Genomic DNA, 21,227 nt, shown 5'->3' with positions numbered 1-21,227 from the left:
GTGAGTGGTTGCATGCGTTTGGGTCTGTTGGCGACCGAGTCTTGGGGTGAGCCGGTTCGAGCGTGAGATGGAGGGTGGTCGGTGAGAGGCAGAGCAGTGGACTTGCGCTGGTTGGAGGCGGGCTGGAGGCGGGAGGGCTAGAATGAAGCTTGGGAGCGTCACCGTGGGTTTGGGTTTGTGTAAGGTAAGTTGGCGTCTGGGGTCCAATGCGGTTCTGACGGGTAAATGGGCGGGCGGCGTGGCTCTGGCTTGCGTTTTTGGTGTCTGTCGCTCTGACTGGAGTGTGAGTTGGGATGGCGTCTCTCTCTCTTTCTTCGATGGTGGTGGTGGTGGGCTGGGGTAGTGCAGGATTTGCGGGAGCTCGGTCTTGTGATCTCGGGGGGGATTTCTGACAAGACTAAGGCAGACAACGAGGATGAGTGTTGTCTAATCGTGATATTAGTCGCAACCTTTTTCCTTCTGCTAGCTACTGCGTACGACGACGAGGCCAATCTCTTCAACATCCCCGCGACACCTAACGTGAGAAACAACATCGCTTGTGTGTCTCTCTCATTTGAATAGCCTTTCTACCTGACTCTTACAACTCCGTTCAATCTCCGCCCGCACCACGCGAACACCACCACGGAGGCAGACCCGGAGCACGGCAACGGGGCAAAACGGAAAACGTCACTGTCGCATACGATACGGATCCTCCTCTGACGTTTTTCTTTTCTTTTCTCACTGCTTTGCCGTTCCCGTTCTGCTACAAACCCCTGAGTTAATTTCTGGGGCCCGAAGGAACTGCATCATCCTTACGGTGCCTTACGGGGCCGCAGTCACACTCTGAACCCAGTTTTTCGGACGCTGATTTTTTCTTTTTGGCGGTTTTTTTTTTTCTTAACCCCTGCGGCAGGACAGGACGCCGAGCAAACAAGCCTGACGATAACGGGACAGACGCTGGGTTTGTTTTCCTCAAGAGAGTTTGTGTGTTTTTTTTTTTTTTTTCTCGGCGGCAGTGGCTTTTGATGGGAGATTGTGTGTTGATGTTGGATGGTACCAAAAAATCCTCTGCTATCTTGTCGAGATATCTACTGCTGCCGCTTGCGAGGAACCCGGACCCGAGGCGATGGAGGCTGCGGCGAGAGAGTTGTAGACCCGTCCAGAGTAGCTTATTAGACGATACCCAGAGAAAGTGGAGGGCACAGAGGGACTAACTGATCACGATCCGAGGTTTCCTTTGCGCCGAAGGAGGCAACTTACGGAGCACTCGAGAGGGCCATTTGTTGTTATTACTCGACGGCATCCTCCTCTTGGGATCGGTCCACATCCCAGGAACTGCGGTCTACCACACCCCCGACGCCGACATCATCTCCATACGACACACACGCGCACACGCACACGTTTCCCGGGTGCGCCCCATCGTCTATCTGCCTCCCTTCCCCCCCCCCCCCCCCCCCCACGACGACGAACCGTCCAGGGGACAGGCTTGTTGCCGCGCACCTGTCAACGTCTCGAGTTTCGTTTTAGTTTGGCTGGTCTTTCATCTATCTGGCATTTGCTGCCATCTTTTCCCCTTTCATCGTTCCCTCCTCGATATCTGGGAAAGGCCCATTCTGCTTGCCTTCTTACTCCTTTCCTCCATCTCTCCATCCCATCTCATCCACCCTCTATCTCACACTCTCTCTCTCCACAAAGCCCGGCCGGGTGCGCTTACATACTAGTCTGCCGCTACTCGCCCGCGCAAGAAAGAAGGAGGAACAAGGAACAAGGAACGGCACGAACGAAGACACACACGACCGGATCCACCGCCGACTGCGACTGACCGACCCGACGGACGACCCAAAGGGGACTCGTATTTGAAAGGAAAGCTGGCCCGCACCACCCACGCCGTCTCCGGCGTCTATCGAGTCTAGCTCTTGCGGCACTGAGCAGCAGCGGCAGCTGGGCGTGTTTACTTTTGACGGCCTCTTTGTTGCTTCGAGTGCGCCCTGTGGGGTGGCAGTTACATCGACACGTTTTCTGACGCAGCAGCAGCAGCCGGGCTTTCTGTCTATCAGTGCGTATATCTCTCTCTCTCTCTCTCTCTCTATCTCTCTGTTTCCCTATTCTGCGTTTTGCGTGTCAGGTCCCTTGTCTTTTGGGGGGTGGTGGCATGTCTATCATCACCTTTGATCGAGGTGGTAGTGACATTACATCCGTATATGCTCCCCCATGCTCCCTTTCTTTTCCTTTTCGTTTGGTACCCTGGCGGGATCGTCCCAAGTTTAGCCCGTTCTCTGTATCCGTATCTTGTGTTGCGACCTTGCGAGGAGCTTATCTCTGGCGGCGGGACAGAGCACACACACGCCTGCCTGGTCAGTGCCGGTGGGCTTGTAGGTTGCGAGTAAGAGCAGACGACGTGGTGTCTGTTGATTCCACGTCCAGCTGTCCCTCTGCTCTGGCTGGGGGTTCTGCAGATGGTCCACGATCTGCATCCGACCTGAGCTGGCGCCGCAGTGTAGGTAGGTGGTGTTCGAAGCTGGGCCAGGCCTTGTTGGACGGCGTCTGCTCAACCCGCATGCGCTATCTCCATTTCATTCACAACCTTGTCCCTCATCACCCGCTGTCCGATGTCTGTCTATCCAGCTCACCTAATTATCTGCACACCCATCCACCCACCCACCCACCACGCTACCACACGCCCCCGTTTAGTTGCTGCTTTTTCTTGCTTTCGGATATATCACGACTCGACCTCCAATCTTTCTTGCCCTAACACTTTCCTTTACGGAGGCGCAGGCGTTGCAGAGAGCATTTTTTCGACTGAGCTTTTGTTTCGTGGTTTTGTTTCTGTCGCTCCTTCGTCTGTTGTTCGGAGGAAAGCCATAGTCGAAACCGCACACTCACACCCCCCGCCTGAGGTACAGCTTACACACCGCGCGGATGCTACCACGAGGCCCTCGCCGGCAATCCTACCTGTTTCGCGGCCTACGTCACAGCTCCCGACCCTGCAGCTGAAGAACAGCGGCGCACCGACCTACCGACAGACAGCGCCAAGGGCACAGAAAGGTTAGAAGGAAAAAAAGAAGAAGAGAAGAGGTCTACCGCCTATTTCGGACACGAGGGAATCGAAGCGGATGCGAATTGCCAAACGGGCGGACGGGACGACAGCAGCAACGGAAGAAGAAAAAATAGGAGCAAACGGAATACGAGAATAGCAAACCCAGTTATTGCCCAGCGCACCGAGTACCACGGCAACAACACCACCAACACGACGAACAACAAGGTGTGAAGCTCGAGCACAGCACCATCCATCCGTCGCACGCAGGGACCGCACGTCGGAAACGCCGTCTGAACTTGCACCCATCGCCAGAGTCGCAAACCCGCAGAACGCACGCAAACCCCCCAAAAAACTAAATCGTCCTTCTCGAACCCTGGCAGCAACAATCCGAACGAGCGCCGCCACACACGCCCCCAGGCCGCTTGATTGCACCGACCGTACGGTCCCTCGAGGGGCGCTTTTGCGACACAGAGGCAAACCCACCCCGGAAGGGAAACGCAATTTCAGATGGCGACTTACACGTCGGTCCGCAGGTCCTCGACCTCCTCCGCAGGATCGGACACGGCCGCAGCAGGATCAGGAGTGGCAGCTGCCAGCAGAGATGACACAAACACAAAAGAGACGACGGGGGCATCCTCGTTCGCGGCCATGTCCGTGTCGGCCTCGTCGTCGTCGCGGCCGAGTATATCTCCCGTCACTGCGACCCCGAGCCCCCTCAACTTCTTGTCGCTTGCCGAGACGAGTTTTACGCCTTTGTCGATGGACAGCGACCTGTTTCCCGATCGAGATTTCAGCGGCAGCATCAACAGTACAACAAACTGGAAGAGCGACAGTCCGAGTCCCGATAAGCAGCAGTCGACGACATTACAGCCCACTTCTGGAAAGGGGGCGCCGTCCAACGCGACAACGACGACAGAATCAGGTATGAGTTTGAGCGACGACGGGGCGGAATCGACCATGCGAGCACCACATGCGCCTGCGTCAGCATCGTCAGCAGCGGGTGCTGTTGCGGCGCTGGCAATGTCGCCAGAGAAGGAAGAACATGTCTCGGGTGCACGCGAGCTGGATGTAACGATGCAAAGTCCCCGCCAACCCGGCCAGGGACAGCGCCAGGAACAGGAACAGGAACAGGAAATGGCCAGGAATGTTGGCCTCGGCAGGGGAACAGCAGCAGCAGCAGAGGGAGAGAAACAGGGAGAGGGAGAAACAGAGTTGGACGACCAACAGGAGGCAATCTCGCGTATGAACCCGCGCCAGCGCTATGCCGGGTCGACGCCGCTGTCCCTCGATCCGCTGCAGGTGGCCAGGGGCAGCAGTGCCGCTACAGACACCAGTACCGCCGCTACAACCAACACGAACTCTAGCAGCAGCAGCCCCAGCGCCGCCTCTCAATTCTCCCCTAAATCCCACCTGCAGTCCCAGTCCCAGCAGGCCCAACCCCAGTCACCACCGCGGTCGCTCCGCCAGTCGAATTCTTCCATTTCTTCTCCTCCTGTCCAGCACATCGCCCCCCTGGCCCTGCGAACAAACAATATCGGCGACAATAATAACATCAACATCAACACGACCGCCCCGAATACGAGTTCCATCACGAGCCCGCTTTCAGCTGCCTCCGCTGCGTCGGCCCTCTCCGCCCCAGCTGCCTTTACCCGCCAAATCTCCACCTCGTCGTTGCGATCCAACAGCAGCCTCATCTCCCAGATCCAGGACAGCTTGCAGCAGCAGCAACACCAGTCACCCAGCCGCTACCGTCACCACCACTCCTCCTCCTCGGGTTCCAACATCGTCCAACCCGTCCCCAAACCAATCGTCCGTACGACCTCCGACTCCAACACCTTCATCCTCAAACACCCTGTCCCCGATCTCAACTGCCGCTCCGGCGCCTACGTCGGCAACGTCGCCGCCCTCGAGAAGACGGCCGAGCGCCTGTCCATGACCAGCTCCATCGAGGACGCCATCCGCGACCTGCATGGGGAACTGAAACGCTCCGACTCCCGCCGCTCCTCCATCCTCGCCGCCTCCGTCGCCGCATCCCAGTCCCCGATCGACGACGCCGCCGCCCAGCCCGGCCCCCTGCGCGTCATCCCTCCCGTCGCCTCCATCGTCGAGCTCAACAACGCCGCCCGCCACGGCGGCTACTCCCCCAGCGGCTACGTCATGTCACCGAACCACTCCCTCACCGGCCGCCTGCGCTCCGGGTCCAAGAACTCGGCGAGCGGGAGGCCAGAGATTGACGTCGACGCCGTCATGTCGCGTCACGGCCCCGGCAAGGGGTCCACGCGGAGCGCGAGGTCGGGCATGTCTGGAAAGCCCTCCCTGGCCGAGATTGCAGAGTCAGAGCCTGTTGCATTGACGCAGCGGGCGCTGGATGATGCTGATCGGGCGCCGCTGGCCGACGATGATGCCACTATCCGACGGCCGAATACGCATTACGAAGAGAACGGCGGCAGCAGCTCGTACAATGTCGGCGGGCACCTGGACCAGGAGCAGTCCGGCTTACGATTGGATTTTGGTGGTGACAATGGAAGGCACTCTGAGGACAGGCCAGCGACACCCAGGTCGACGGCCACCTTTGACCACAAGAACGCCTTCGATGACTTTGACGGCGTGCACTGCCAACCAGACCAGTACTCCGAGCGCGGCGGCTGGGATTCTCGTGAGCAGAGCGATGGCGAGTACAATGACATGCCGCCGCCGCAGCCCAAGACCATGCCAATGCCCGAAATTACTGAGCCGCCGTTTGAACCCCAACCGCGGCCTATGCCTCGTCCCCCCAAGGCTACCCAGGTCAGGCCGCAATCGTACTTTGACGAGCTCACTGGGCAGGAGATGCTGTACTATCCGGCCCGCGTGCCGGCGATGCTCAACCTGCCCCCCAAGCTGTCCAGAAAGCCCAAGACCAATGTCCGGAACGCGAGACACTCCAAGGTCTTGCAGGCTATGGGACACCCTGGGTTTGGTAAGGCCGAGTACCTGCCTCAAGACCCGGAGGCCCCTGCTGTGAGAGAGTCCAAGATGTGGCTACCCGACCCGCTTGCTGGGCATGGCGCGACGACGCTGGGCGAGGACATTGACGGCCAGAGATCTGGTGGCACGTCGATCAAGGAGTCTACTGCTGGTGTTGACTCTCACGTGCCTGCCGAACAGAGAGATGGACTGCTGGCTGGTGAACAGGAGGAGATGCCCATGGCGCCTCCGCCGACGCAGCGCCGCAAGTCCAAGATGCCCAGAGCAGCAGATCTGCCACCGCAGCTGCGTGCCAGCGCCTTCTTTGACCTACCATCTACGACACCGCAGATTGAGATGAAGGATGGCTCGGCCATGGCTACTCTGGACAGCATTCTCGACGCCTCCGCGAATGCTCCCGTCAGCGCCTTCACGGACCACGCTTTCGCCGGCAAGCTCGGCTCTGAGGTGTACGGTCCTGATGGCAAGAAGAACCGTCGCAAGTCTGCCGCGCCCGGGGCTCTGCTGCCCGAAGAGCACATTGCGGCGTCGCAGAAGAATAAGAAGGGCATCCTGCCTTTCGGCAAGAAGTCTGCTGATACGTCAAGGGCCAACTCCATGGCCCAGGACGATGAGGGCAAGGCTTTGTCTGAGAACGTGGACGCCGAGTCGAAGAAGTCTGGTGAAGAGTCTGAAGAAGAGGAAGAGGACGAGTTTGCTCATGTTCTCGACGGACCTCCGACGACGCTGCTCGCCGAGCTGCAGCTGCGGAAGTACAACCAAAAACTGCGCACGCAGATGCCGAACAGCGCACTGGCCGGCGGCATGCACTCCACGCTCCTCGAACTCGACGCCGTCGCCGAGGCGCAGAAGAGGCATCGTGAGAAGAAGAAGATTGCGCTTGCCTGGGAAGATGGCGCCAACGACGAAAAGGAGGACTCTGACGATGATGAGGTGCCTCTGGGTGTCTTGTACGCCAACCAGGGTGTCGTCGCAGACGTCAACCGCCCTCTAGGTCTGATGGAGCAGCGTGAGAGGGAGGAGAACGAGCCCTTGAGCTCTCGTCGCGCTCGTCTTACTGGACAGCCTGAACCACCCAGAACCCTCAGGCCACAAAGAAGTGCCATGACTCTCAATGCTGGTTTGAGCCAACTTCGCCTCAACCACATGCCCTCTTCTGAGCGCGTGAGGCCTCAGGAGGAGTCGGAAGATGATGAGCCTGGTGAGACTTTGGGCGAACGCATGCGCCGTCTCCGGGCCAAGGACGAGGCCGATCACAATAACTTGCCCAAGGCCCGCCCTGTCAGTCGCGCTTTCTCTGCCGAGATCCTCACTCAGTTCGGCGAGCCTGAGGAGAAGAAGGACGAGGACAAGGGCAAGGAGAAGGAGGTGCCTCCTGAAGAAGAGACTCTTGGTCAGCGTCGGAAGAGACTACAGGCTGAGCGGGAGGCGCGAGAGCGTGAGATGACCCTGGGTGGCGGCCTCGGTGGCGGCCTCGGCATCAACCAGCCTGAAGCGCCGCCGCTGCGCAAGCAACATAGTCTGGCAGATGTTCTCGGCAGCCACCCAGGTATCCACCACGAGAACCCGGCCTTGAAGGAGCAGACGAGGCTCCAAGAGGAGGAGCGCAAGGTTCGGGCGGCGGAGGCCAAGATGGCTGCCGTGCGTGCGCAGATGCCGACCAGCCTCGACAAGCCCAAGGCTCTGGCGCCAACTGGCGGGTACATGAACGGCAAGTTCAACGACGGCAACGGAGGTACCGCCGGCAGCAGGCGCGTCAGTGGTCTCATCGACAACGTCCAGTCTTCCAACGCCGGCGCCGGTGTCAACATGGCACCCGGCTGGAACCGGTCCAGTATGGCTTTCAGCAGTTACGGTGCGCCCCTGCAAATGCCGCAACAACAGCAGCAGCCTGCATATGGCGGCTTGATTGGCCAGGCTGGCATGACCCAGATGGCTAACAAACCGGCGATCGCCTCTGGCTACGGCAGTTACACCGCTGGAGGCATGGGCGGTGCGGGTGCCATGGGCGGGATGAACAACATGAATGGCATGGGCATGAACATGAACAACATGCAGATGAACCCGTATGGCGGCGGAATGGGCATGCCGATGCAGACGCAGCCCATGGCGATGAACATGGGCATGCAGCAGCAGCAAATGACGCCGATGCAGATGCAGCAGATGCAAATGCAAATGCAGCCCGGACAACCGCAGTCCATTGAGCGCTGGCGGCAGAGTATCATGTACTAGCCGCCAGGCCGTGGACACAATTACAAAAAGACCCACCGAGTCTCCGACTTTACTTACCCTTACAATATAATCCGGTGGTCTTGGACGGTTTGTACATAGATGACACACACAATGGCATTGCGAGGGGCGTTGGAAATTGTTTCTTTTGTATTCAGGGACTTGTAAAGCAAGCATTGGAGATGGGAAAGGGAAGGGAGGGGGTCCTTGGTAACATCCATTGCATATATCAGTTTTAATGATTGCATTGGGCGGGGATGCAGCTAGCGATGGTGGTTTTCCTGCGTGTTTAGATATACACAGAGCCCTTGCGAGGGTTGACTTTCTCGTTAAGAATACTGTCCCGGTGGTGAGATTGTGATATTGAAGTCGTGTACGGGGAGGAGAGGCACATTGTGATCATCGTGAGGACGGCGGTCCGGGTGGGAAAGCCGAGATCACTTTGCACCCCTGACCATCGGCCCGCTGTGATATTAATAGCAGCTCCGTGCTAAAGTATACCCTACCTCGGCTTGGCGAAAGAAAGCTCTGCGGGTTCTTCTGGTTCAACGGGACGTTGAGGGTGACACTGGGTTGCTCAGGAGGTAAATCTGCACGTGTCGTTTTTGGCTTGATGCGAAAATGTTTCTTGGGTCCCGTCAGCCCTACGTTGCTGGTTTGCGTTCAAGGGGGAGGGGGTGGTTGGTGCCGGGGAATTGCGATGTGCTTGAAACGGCGCGAAGGGCTGGGACATGTGTCCCGATCTTTTCTTGGAGGTAGCCAGCTAAGGTAACGTACGGCAGCTTGGTGGTTTTGGGGGTCTGGGCATGCGCTGTGTCGTAATGTACCGTGAAGGTCCGGAGATGGCACTGTAGCGTATGTGTGACTGACAGAGACGGGGACAGTGTGAGAGACATGGGACACTGTAATGCACCCCTGAGCTACGCAGCAACACCCTTCTGGGGGTAAGGGAGCCTTTATCTTTTTTTTTATCGGACCGCGTATCGTATCGTATCGTGCCCAAGATAGCTTGCTGGCGCGTCCGGACCGAACACTGCTCTCTTCAACCAGCAGTCCACCTCTGCTCCTTCTCGTGCCTTCCAATCTTTTCTTCTAATGCAATTGTAATCTTTTGTATTTTTCCTGGACTGCCTGCGATATCGAATACCCGCTGAACGGAATTGGAAAAGCGAACGAACGGAAACGAGGAATAGGGTGCTGCGCTGCGCGGGAATGGAAGCATCACCGCTGACGAGGCAGCCTCCGCCCGAGGTGTTTAAGCCCAAGGTTGTCGAGCTGTATGAGGGGTTGTTCAAGGTTCGTAACTGTCTGGGAAGGGAATGCGCATTTGCGATTCTGGGATTGCGGCTAACGGGCGGGCGTGGATAGGTGCGTCTTTCTCTTTTTGGTTCTTCCTTTGCGCGACTGGGGGAGGGATCTGCGATCCGGAGCTTCCACCGCGGGCGGGTTTGAAGCTCGCGATGCGGCCTAGGTGACCGGCTTTGGAGGTTGCCGTCCTCCTCTTGTGATTTGACACAGTCCGCCGATCCGACCCATTCAACAACCCTTTCCCGACGAAGCCGAAACCTCGAGACGGGCTAACATGGCGAGCTTTTCAAGGACGACGAAGACGATGACCGGACCGAGGGTTTCTGGCGCGAGTTCTTCCTGCTGAGGCCGGACCGCGCGGCGCTGCGGCGGATACTGGACGGCCTCGGGCCCGCGGACATGCTTGCGCTCGAGGAGCAGACGAGGGAGCTGTTCGCGAGGGCGGTGGGCGCTGTGAAGAGCGGGCAGGGAGTTGCGGATCTACATGCGCTTGATGTGAGTCCTTTCCCTGGTGTCAGGCTGGCGGTGGGAGTTGCGGAGTAGAGGACTGACGACGGTAGACATTGAGTATATTCCTGTGCTCGGCGCTTTCGAAAAAGTATGCGCACCCCAGTTCGGACATCATCAACGTGCTGGCGGGGATCGACCACGTCGACACCGTCTTTACGGATTTCGTCGGCGCGCTGGATCTGATTATACGGAGCGGGAAGAGCTTGGAGTTGAGGCAGAAGGCGGTTGAGGTGGTGCTGGCTGTTACTGCCGGGGCGTACCAGACGAGTCTGTTGACGTATTTCATTCAGAGGGATCTGTTTCCCGCGGTCATGAAGGTAATCTTTTATTTACAAAAGAATCTAGAGGACTGGCAAGATTGACAGGAGACCAGTTCATCCAAGACGCGGACTCGACACAACGTATCCTCTACCCCTTTACCCTCCTCGGCCTGCTCGCCAACTACAACAAGTTCGAGTTCCAGAACCCGTACCAGATGCGCCTCAACGATTTCGTCAACGAAACGACGATACGGAAGATCATCAGGTGCGTGGGCGAGACGTGCCAGAGCTTGAGGACGCAGTACGTGGACGTGCAGGAGGACCTGCCCGAGGGGTGGACGCTGAACGGCACGTTGCGGATGATGGGGCTGGGTGTCGTCGCCAGGGGGCCGAAGCCGGAGAAGAAGCCCGTACACGACGCCGAGACGATGAAGACCATGTTTACGAACCTGTGAGTACATACAACATCAAACCCGAACTCACGCTTACTGACGCACGATCACAGACCAGGGGAAGAAGCCGCCGTGCTACTAGCCACGTACGACTTCACGCACGCCAACAAGCTCTTCTGCTTCAACCTCGCCACGCTCCCCGCCGAAAAGGGCGCCGAGCAGCCCCTCGCCGCCTTCACCTCGCTCACCTCCTACCTCCTCCAGCACGCGCACCTCTCGGAGCGCACGACGCACTACTCGCACCTCAACCTCATGGTGTTCCGCCTGCTGATCGAGGACCCGGTGCTCTGCAAGCGCATCTGCAGCGACGAGAGCAAGACGCCCGTGCGCCTGTGCCGCCAGCGCCAGCCGTACCTGCCCCTCGTGCGCGGCGAGCGCATCCTCGCGACGGCGGTGCTGGACACCATGGTCGACGGCATCACGCACAACCTGCGCCGCCGGCTCGACGTCGGGCTGTACACGCTGTGCGTGGGCATCATGCTGCGCGTCGTGTCGTACCTGAGCCGCAGCCGCACGCGGCTCGCGTACCACTGGGCAGACCTCTTCCGCGCGCTGCTGAATTTGGTCAGGTTCCTGACGACGTACGTCGCGGACCTGAAGGACTTGGCGCAGGTGGACCTGCTGGTGGACAACGTGGTGAACCTGCTCGCGCTGTCGCTGTCGGCGGGCGAGGCGTTCCTGCCGGGCGCGGCGGCGTACGACGATCTGTTCTACAAGGTCGTTGAGACGGGGGATGTGCTGGGCAAGTTCAAGGAGAGCTACGCGCTGGGGAAGAGGCAGAGCAACTCGATCGACACGCTGATTAGTGTGAGCACGCACTACAAGGAGCTGCTGGAGGGCGGGCGCAAGAAGGCGAACCTGACGAGCGTGGAGGTGACGGAGGTGATTAAACAGGGGTACGAGACGCTGAGCATACAGGCGAAGGAGGGGCTGGATACGTGGGAGCGGTATCGGGAGGCGGACGAGAGGAGTCTGTTGAAGAAGATGGCGAGGGCGGCGGTGGGGGATGTGAGGGGGATGGTTGAGCGGTCATGATGAGGGTTGGAAGGGGGTAGATTGTATGAATTTGTAATGATGATTGATATGATGGATAGTCTAATTGATGGTGTTCCGTCCCATTTTGCTCATGCAATTGATAATAATGCGTGATTATCGTCATGTTGTGAAGCCATAAGATACGGGCGAAGACGTGTTACCCAATCCTCATGATATCCTTGATGTTTGCCAATACTCACGGCGTCCTCGAGGAACAGATGATCAGGAAGGGCGGCTGATGTCTCGCGGCTCATCGACCCCCACGTCCTTCTGCTCGGTTGCTGCCGAGAATGTAGCCGAAGCGACTTTTGACTTTCCGAGCAAACCTAATGCCAATGGTCTCATTCCAAAACATCATTCGATTTATTGCAGCATGAACGGAATCCATGAATAATGCACCTCAAGCCGTCAAGGTGTCAAGTTACCGTCGGCCCTTCATCAGATATCCTTGCCGTATCGTCTTACCTAAGAGAGAGGTAACGCCACAGGAAGGGACGATGAGCAAAGAGTCATCCAACATGCTGTGAGGCTTGCTTTGTCATATCCACCCGCCGTTGACAAATTACCGGCCTCTGATTGGCCCAGAGCTCGAGAATTCCCGGCAGCGCAGTGGCCATGTCATAGCCGCGCCACGGGGCCACAGCCAAATCCTGTCAACTGACCCCTTCCCGGGCCCCAGCTTCTGTCTGCTCTGCTCCGAGTGCAGCCACACTTTTGATCCGCAAACTCATTGGAGTCGAATCCCCCCAACCCGACCAACCGAGCAAAAAACCTCCGACCTTACAAACAAACCACCAACTTTCCGTTGCCGTCGGACTATTCCTCTCAACCTTCCCTAATAACACTATCCTTCGACGTCTCCTCACGAGCACTCTTCAATTGCTGGGACCGCCTAGACGAAAGCAGACCGCCAGAACCGGTTATTTGCGCAAACAAACCAACCTACCCACCCACCCAACCTCTAATCCAGATTCCCACGATGAACGCCCCGAGGATACTCACCCGCCTGGCGATCCGCCGCTCCTGCACCGCGATGCAATGCGCCTACTCGCCCTGCGTCGCCGGCCGCCGAGCCTACGGCAGCCCGTCCTTCCAGTCCTACCCTCTCTACCCCAACACCACGCCCCCGCCACCGCGTGCCGACGGCGCAGAGGGCTCGATCGCGCAGCCGGATCCCCTCCCGAAGGTCAACGAGACGAGGCCGCCCAAGATCTCGCAGCTCGCCACACCGCAGCAGCAGCAGTCTTCTACCCCTTCAACGACACCCACAAAGCCCTCCGCAGCCGAGCCAACACCAACAGCGGCCGCAAAGACCACGACGTCATCGACGCCCGCGCCGAAGCCGACCCGCCCGCGGTCGAAGCTGCGCGCGCGCAAGGCGGCGATGAAGCTGACGCCCGCGGCGGTGGAGCAGCTGCGCGCGCTGCTGGACCAGCCGGAGCCGAAGCTGATCAAGGTCGGCGTGCGGAACCGCGGGTGCTCGGGGCTGGCGTACCACCTCGAGTTCGTGGAGAAGCCGGGCAGCTTCGACGAGGAGGTGGTGCAGGACGGCGTGAAGGTGCTGATTGACAGCAAGGCGCTGTTCAGCATCATCGGCAGCGAGATGGACTGGGTCGAGGACAAGTTGAGCCAGAGGTTTGTGTTTAAGAACCCGAACATCAGTGAGTACCACCCCCTTGATGCGTTTCCTTGAGCTGTGGCTGGGGAAGGAGTTGAGTGAGCATTGGCTGACGAAGATGGCACAGAGGAGCAATGTGGCTGCGGCGAGTCGTTCATGGTATGATGAACTTAATGGCGGGAGGGCAATGTAGATTTGCTGCATGGGATACACAATTCATTCAGCGCCGCGGTCTTTTTCCATAGACAGAGACGAGTCGGTGGACGGCATTGGCATTGTACATATGCTACAGCGTCGTGTACATCACGTTCGATCAGAGCATCAAATTGGGACTGTAGGTCACTGGACGGCATTGGGAGGCGTTAACCAGGTGTAATGATACCTATGAGAAAGACCTGGACCGCGAGTCTGGGCGAGAATCAACTATTTTCTCAGCACATCTTCGCTGGCAGGCAATTGTCTAGGCAGTAGTGGCGGTGTATCGGTTCCATCCCCCCTTCGATGAGATCATTCCCGGGGCGTTCGTCCCATCGGGGGCGGGCAGACGGATGGCACAGTGTATCTCCGAATCCGAGTGCCGGCACCGATCCATCCTCCCCACACCTTCCAAATGAACAGCCGGCTTTGAGCGACAAGGCACCTGGCACCTGCCCAGGGTCCCGGCGGGTCACAGTCGGCTGTTGCGGAGCGAGGCGTGCCGGCCCCACTAGAATTTGCGAGAGCTCCCACAGCTGCAACTCAATTAAGGCGCGTCATCGGGAAAATTCCCCAGAGCGCGTCTTCCACTTACTTCCACTCGTTTGGCCATCTGCACCTCCAAGAAAGAATCGACCACATTCGTTGCCGCGACACCACACTCACTTCACCAATCACCAATCCAATTACTTACCCGTCTTCGCATGCGTCGAACCGCAGTAGCTCCATCAAAATGGCAGCCGTAGACTGCCCCATCTGCAACAAGCCAGTCAAGGAGACCCTCATCAACTCCCACATCGACTCCGGCTGCGTCTCCCACATCTTCAACCCCGACCGTACCACCTCCCCGACAGCGAGTCAAGCTCCCAACGGCACGCAAACGACCCTTCCCTCCGCCTCGCAGGCCAAACGTTCCGCGTCAAGCTTCTTCTCAACCCCAGCCGCCAAACGCCATGCTCCCCCGACCAAAGTCCTCACCACCCCCGCCAACGCGAACGGCGGCATCGCACGCACCGCAGGCGTGAAGCGCAGCTTCGACGACGGCCCGGGCGCTGTCCCTTCCCCCTCCTTTGGCGGCAGCACGGTAGTCGCAGAGCAGGACGACAAGGAAATGGCACCCCCCGAGACGGGCCCGGCCACGAAGCGCACCAAGACGGCGCGAGCAGCGCCCCTCGCGGAACGAATGCGGCCCAAGACGCTCGACGAGGTTTGCGGCCAGGACCTGGTCGGCCCAAACGGCGTGCTGCGCAGCCTCATCGAGTCGGACCGCGTGCCGAGCATGATCCTCTGGGGCGGGTCCGGGACGGGCAAGACGACGATCGCGCGGTGCATCGCGCACAGCGTCGGGTCGCGCTTCATCGAGCTCAACGCGACGAGCTCCGGCGTGGGCGAGTGCAAGAAGTACTTCGCCGAGGCGGCCAACGAGCGCGCGCTCACGGGGCGCAAGACCATCATCTTCTGCGACGAGATCCACCGCTTCTCCAAGGCGCAGCAGGACGTCTTCCTGCACCCCGTCGAGTCCGGCACGATCACGCTCATCGGCGCCACGACGGAGAACCCGAGTTTCAGGGTGCAGGCGGCGCTGCTCTCGCGGTGCCGGACGTTCACGCTGAGCAAGCTGACGCGGGAGGACGTGGCGGGGATACTAATGCGCGCGATCGAGGAGGAGAATGCGAAGGGGGGAGGTGTGCCGAGCCCGCTGATCGACGCGGAGCTGGTGACCTACCTCGCGGCCTTCGCGGACGGGGACGCCCGGACGGCGCTGAACCTGCTGGAGCTGGCGCTGTCGATATGCAACCGGCCGGGCATCACGAAGGAGGACATCAAGGCGTCGCTGACCAAGACGCTGGTGTACGACCGCGCGGGCGACCAGCACTACGACACCATCTCGGCGTTCCACAAGGCGGTGCGGGGGAACGACCCGGACGCGGCGCTGTACTACCTCGCGCGGATGTTGCAGTCGGGCGAAGACCCGCTGTTCGTGGCGCGGCGGATGGTCGTGATCGCGTCGGAGGACGTCGGGCTCGCGGATAACACGCTGCTACCGCTCGCGACGGCGGCGTATACTGCTGCGCAGCAGATTGGCATGCCTGAGGCGAGGATACCGCTGGCGCACTGCGCGGTGGCGTTGAGCCTTGCGCCGAAGAGCACGAGGGCGTATCGGGGGTTGAATAATGCGTACGCGGCGCTGAGGGAGCCGGGCGTGGCGGCGTTGCCTGTGCCGCTGCATTTGAGAAACGCGCCGACGCGGTTGATGAGGGAGATGGGGTACGGGGCTGAGTATAAGTACCCGCCGAATTATAGGGAGGGACGGGTGAGGCAGGAGTATCTGCCTGAGGAGCTGCTGGGGAGACGGTTCTTGGAGGATAGGGACTTGGGGACGGAGGTTGATCCGGACCTGGAGATGGAGACGGAGAGTTGAGGGAGTATGGAAGGAAGGGAGAAAAGGAAGGCGTGAAGTTGAAACTGCGTTAGCATGGCATTGCGGGCTTTTGGGTTTACTGGCCTTCTTGGGATGGAGGCAACTGGATTTGGTTGCGATGCATAGCGCTGAGGACTGGACTTGGGCTGTCCTTGGACATGATGATGAATACACTTGTATTAATATGTAAGATTGGATGGTTGTTGACAGTGTGGTGCGATTCGTATCGTGAGGTTTCGCTGGTGTTTATTCAGCCAGCAGCTGGAGACTATGCTCACATTCCCTGATTGGTGATCAAGTCAGGCAAAGGGTTCTCTGTTGATATTATACTGACTTGTAGCAGCAACGCTTGACCGTAGATTCAACCAATGAAGGCATAATAAAACAAAGTTTCGCGCCTCACAAAGTCACAAGCTAAGCTCTCAGTTAGAACGACATGATCTTGTAACCCGGCCGTCTCGACTTTGAAGCGTTGATGTGCGGCTTACCCAGTCCGAACAAATCGGCTCAACAGCCTGAAAACAAGAAGAGGTTTGCGAACAAAATGAAACAATCGTGAGCTGAGTGATCATTTGCTTATGCAATACGACACTTGAAGGTTTGCAACACCATCTACCTAAGCCGCCTCTTCGTTTCTAAGACAAAAGGATATTACCTAGGGAATAAGTTGCAAACTCAATAGAGAGCAGTCTCCTAACGAAGTACCACGCTTATAAGCATATGAGTGTCTTATTGTACAGGAGGGAATTCTGTAAGGGGGCTACTCGTCGCCAATGATTGGCCTCGGATGTAGCCGCATAAATGCAGTGCTGATCTCTCCGAATATTTCATATACGCCAGCCATTCCCTTTCAAAGCCTTGTCTGTGACCCCCTTCAAAGTCGACTTTGTACCCTTACATTTATTCCGTCATGAGCAGAGGCGAGTTCTACTTTTGGCTCGGTGCTTGCGCCGGTACCATTGTGGCGATGGCCAAAAATTTGGCTGTTGCCCGTTTCATTGGTGTCGCTCGTTCCATATGGCGCCGGTCCATTTCAGCACTAAAAGAAGCATCGTCCGACTCTTTCGACGACATTTGGACGCGAATCAGAGGGCATGATCGATACGCTTACGTCCGAGTCTGGGACATTACAGACGCTGCTTCAGACCGCACCCGACCAAATGAGCCAGTCAGCAAAGAAAAAGTCTGCGAATCGGCCGCGGATCTGGCTCTGGTTCTCAATTCTATTCCCAGGCTGCAAAATGGACCGCCCCTAGTCTACGTGGTGGAAGTACTTGAGGATCATGACAAGGAACTCCTGTGGGACTGCGGCGCCGGCAGCATCAGCTTCAAAACAATGAACAATACGAGAAGAGGACCTGGGAGAATTCGGAGCCCCGAAGATGACGATGAAAACAGCAGCAGTTACAGCTATTACAGCTACGACGATAATAGTACAAGCAACGGCAATCACGGCGACAGCAACGGCAGCAGTTACAGCTATTACAGCTACGACGATAATAGTACAAGAAACGGCAATCACGGCGACAGCAACGGCAGTGGAATCGACGTCAGCATTAGCGACGATGGTGTTCGTGATTTGGACGACGAAGCCACTGCCTCTCGCTGCAAAATTCCCCCGTTGAGCCAATACACGACTGGCCTTATATCTTTGTCATCAAAGAGAAATTGGCCAAGCATTCGTTGGTGTCGCCTGGAATCTTTCGAACTCTTGCCGGCCAGGGAGTTTCGCAAAGACGTCTCCTTTGCTCGCGTGGAACGCAACATTCTATTCCAGGAACATGATAATCACTGTCTTGGTATGGCCATTACCTATATCCATGTTTCGAACGCTTCGTCGAGAATAGTACTGAAGTCATTGACAGTGTTCATCCAATGTAAGACGCTTGTCCCTCACAGTTCCACTGTGCCGGATAACCTTTCGGAAGTCGAAAGACCCGAGCGCTTCATAGGCAACTCAACTGCCCAGGCACTATCACGCGACTCCTTTAAAGCCACAGCCTCATTCGCAAGCCATTTATATGGACTTGATCACATGTATCTGGTATTCAAGCGCACATCGAAGTGGAAGCAAATGTTCAGTCTCCAATACTACCACGCCAATTTAGTAATATACACTGAATTTGTTGTCGCCTACGAAGAATCCTATATGAACGACAAGCAGCCCCTTTTTGACCCTCGACGCTCCGATTTCAAACAAGGTCATCTGAAAGAAATCACAAAGCATTCTTGTCGCATTCGAGACATAAAAAGGACGGGAGAGCGAATGGTGGAAGCGATCGAATTCTTGGTTGAAATTGCCAAGGAAGCGATTGCGAGTCAACCTATTTCGACCGGTTCCCCAACTACGTCAATGACACCAGATCAAGCCAGATTTAGGGAACTGCAACTGGAGATACATGGTCTTTGCGCGGAAGTCAGAGGATGTCTGTCGAGATTATCCACCAGCCTCGAGCACGACATCAAATTCCTGGGTCTACGTCGTGAGATGAGACAAACGAATAGTGTCCAGCGACTGGCCATACTTGCGACAATGTTCTTGCCACTTTCACTATCCGCTGGAGTTCTCAGCATGCAGACGCGATTCAAGGACTTGGGGCCGTTGTTGTACGACTTTTTCGGCGTTGTTGTTCTTCTCGGAGCCCTCGTTTTGCCCCTGCTGGTGTTCCTCAGTTTTCTAAAGATTGCCACCGATCACGTTTTGGCGGACCTTGAACTCCGAATAGGAACTAAGTACAAGATCGGGCGTCGTTTTGTTTCTGTTTTAATGTGGCTTGGTATCACAATACTCGCTATCATTGTTCTGGTTTCCTTCATTCTTGGCATGTTTAACGACGTGATTCTGGGTGCGAAGGTACTTGGTTACGGTATCGCCGCGTACCTCAGTTTTCCAATGGTGCTGATGGCTGTAATTGTGTGCATTTCAATCTTGTTTGTGTGGCTCTGGAGACCACCGACAAGTGTAGAACGACCTCGGCGGCAAAGAGATACGCGCCAACGGGGAACAGACGAAGAGGCTGCTCGTACGCCAGGTGCCGTTGCAGATACGACAACACCGATAGAGCTTACGGACACGCCTGTGACTAGCCGACAAGCAACCAATACTTCAACAAGTCAAGCGGCCAGCTAACGAAGTCTCACGGGCAGTGTGTGATGCAGGAAATTGATGGGAACTTTTGAGCCATTGAATTTAGTTTGGTAGTGTTTGCGCTTTACGCAACATGGAAAGGGGCCAAGAGAACAGAAGCTTTTGATAATTCAATAAACATCGTCGCTCATCAAGCAGAACTGCTGGGAGTTCCTGAGGATGACAACGTTCGTTGGCTTTCCTCAACTAAACGTTCCGTCTCAACATAAATGCGCTGGGCTGGTGACATTTTGGACGACGCCGGTAGGCCCATCAGGAAGTCTGGGACAACGAACAGTACCCATAAGAGAAACACAGAGAACCCTACGTAGTAAATCCCTGGTTCGATGTTCACGAAAAAGATCGCATACATGAAACTAAGAAAAGCATGGAGCAGCACTAGCTGAGATAAACGGGATGCGCTCCCACGCTTGCGGAGACGTAATTCAATATGAGTTAGGGCTACAAACTCCCCGTATAAGACATCTCTTCTGTCTTCTGGAATCTCGCATGGATCCTCCGCGGCCGTAAAGAGATACTTTTTGACGCGCTCGAAGTTAATTTGGTAAGGATCGCGCGTACGCTGTGTTCGTTCCATCGTTTGGGTTCCTGCCACAAGTGTGACATTCGCAGGAGCGGAACGCGCCCTCAACTTTTGGTTTTGGTAGTCTGAGTCAGGTTTAGTATTGGAAGCCAATAAATTGTTTGAAATATGACAGGCACCTACCGCCGTACACCTCCCCAGCTGCAAGGCAAGGCAGCAGTAGAAGAAATAGTGCCATGAGTTGGCCAAATCCCATTTCCCTGGCTTCCTCCGTTAGAGTCGGTGCACTTAAGAACGCATATGAAACGACCTGGGACACGCCATAAGAAAAGCTGAAGGATATCATTGGTATGGTCGAAATGAATGCCCGATTGTAGTCGAAAATCCCCAGGGTCAGTCTAGTTGCAAACTTATAAAAAGATAAGAAGGATGAGTTCTCATTTTCGAGACCTTGAATGCGAAGCAGTATGTTGCACCTGCGATTCGCAATCCTTTTTTGTCGTTGTTGTTCTTGAGTGAGAACCCTGGGTTTAGGGCATTTCTCTACTAGGATACTAGTAATTGGAGCCCATGGATCGAGTTTGTCCTGCAGACATATATCCAGTAATCGAGAAGTATATCCGCTCCAAATAATCAGAAGTACGAGCGTGGGTTGAATGACACGAGATGCTGCAGCGCCAGCCTCTATGTGCCATCTTGTGCACGACGCTGGCAGCTTCGACGCAGACATCTCCCGTGACACGCGGTAAGAGGTATATGTGAGTAGTATGAGCAGAAGAAACATTCCAAAGACACGAATTGCCAGGACCCATCGATTTTGAGATCTCAAAGTCGGCCTTAAGACGTCCAAAGTTGCGAGGTGAGTAGTCGAAGAAAACCAGGCAAGACTGTGAGCAACTGAGAATTCATAGCCGGACAAATTGTCCTGGCTGGAGACAGTGATTATCAAAAGCGCCAACCCCGTAACAAGTTGCTGATTGCTTAAAGAAAGTACGAATTGGTTGAAGCATGCGGTGCGCCTTTTCCGCAGATCGTCTCGCGTTTGGGTATCACTCCACGCAGTGCTGTGTTCTTCAGTTTGCCTAAAGGCTCGGCCGAGAGAGCCCTTGAGTACGTTCTTGACGCTTGCTTTACGCTTTCGTATGATAGTTCTAACTTCATTCTTGAATTCGTCATCCAGGTCGGTCATCAAGTCGTCATCGATAGCATCGTAGTAGTAAGCAAGTAGAACAGCGAAGATGGTGACAAGCGCACTTCCGAGAAAGGCTGCTAGTATCTGGAATCTCAAACTTAGCAGAATGCTCATCCTAATCAATGAAAACCAGTGCTCTGCAAAATTGAAGGAATGGTAGAATTATGTCGCATGAAAGAGGAAACCGTGGATATCTTACGCCATAGCCGACGGCAGCGCTGCCGTTAAAGCCAATAAATTAAATAACGCCAAGATTTGACTGATTTGATTGCCCCTACGCCAGTATTGGTTGATTTGCCCTGTTGGCCAATATAACAAAGCAAATCCATAGAACACGTGACTCAAAGCCGCC

General features: G+C 56.4%; 4 protein-coding genes across 4 annotated transcripts; all 4 read left to right on the top strand.

Moving 5' to 3' along the window:
* Window positions 1–3,973: 3,973 nt before the first annotated feature.
* Window positions 3,974–8,215, top strand: COL26b_011992 (uncharacterized protein; the record flags this gene model as incomplete). Its single annotated transcript, XM_053184645.1, has 1 exon — window positions 3,974–8,215. The coding sequence occupies one exon, from the start codon at window positions 3,974–3,976 to the stop codon at window positions 8,213–8,215; it is 4,242 nt and encodes a 1,413-aa protein (XP_053031389.1).
* A 1,209-nt stretch (window positions 8,216–9,424) lies between these two features.
* Window positions 9,425–11,777, top strand: COL26b_011991 (uncharacterized protein; the record flags this gene model as incomplete). The annotated part of the gene is made up of 5 exons (XM_053184644.1): window positions 9,425–9,508; window positions 9,803–10,015; window positions 10,081–10,347; window positions 10,404–10,741; window positions 10,796–11,777. The coding sequence occupies 5 exons, from the start codon at window positions 9,425–9,427 to the stop codon at window positions 11,775–11,777; spliced, it is 1,884 nt and encodes a 627-aa protein (XP_053031388.1).
* A 979-nt stretch (window positions 11,778–12,756) lies between these two features.
* COL26b_011990 (uncharacterized protein) lies at window positions 12,757–13,470 on the top strand (the record flags this gene model as incomplete). Its single annotated transcript, XM_053184643.1, has 1 exon — window positions 12,757–13,470. One exon carries the CDS (start codon window positions 12,757–12,759, stop codon window positions 13,468–13,470), a length of 714 nt encoding a protein of 237 aa, XP_053031387.1.
* An 853-nt stretch (window positions 13,471–14,323) lies between these two features.
* On the top strand, window positions 14,324–16,012 carry COL26b_011989 (uncharacterized protein; the record flags this gene model as incomplete). Its single annotated transcript, XM_053184642.1, has 1 exon — window positions 14,324–16,012. The coding sequence occupies one exon, from the start codon at window positions 14,324–14,326 to the stop codon at window positions 16,010–16,012; it is 1,689 nt and encodes a 562-aa protein (XP_053031386.1).
* Window positions 16,013–21,227: the final 5,215 nt, after the last annotated feature.

This window comes from Colletotrichum chrysophilum, assembly GCF_026319265.1.
Source record: "Colletotrichum chrysophilum strain AFK26 chromosome Unknown scaffold_159, whole genome shotgun sequence".
Classification (NCBI taxonomy): Eukaryota; Fungi; Ascomycota; class Sordariomycetes; order Glomerellales; family Glomerellaceae; genus Colletotrichum; species Colletotrichum chrysophilum.
This window is presented reverse-complemented; position numbering and strand designations above follow the sequence as displayed.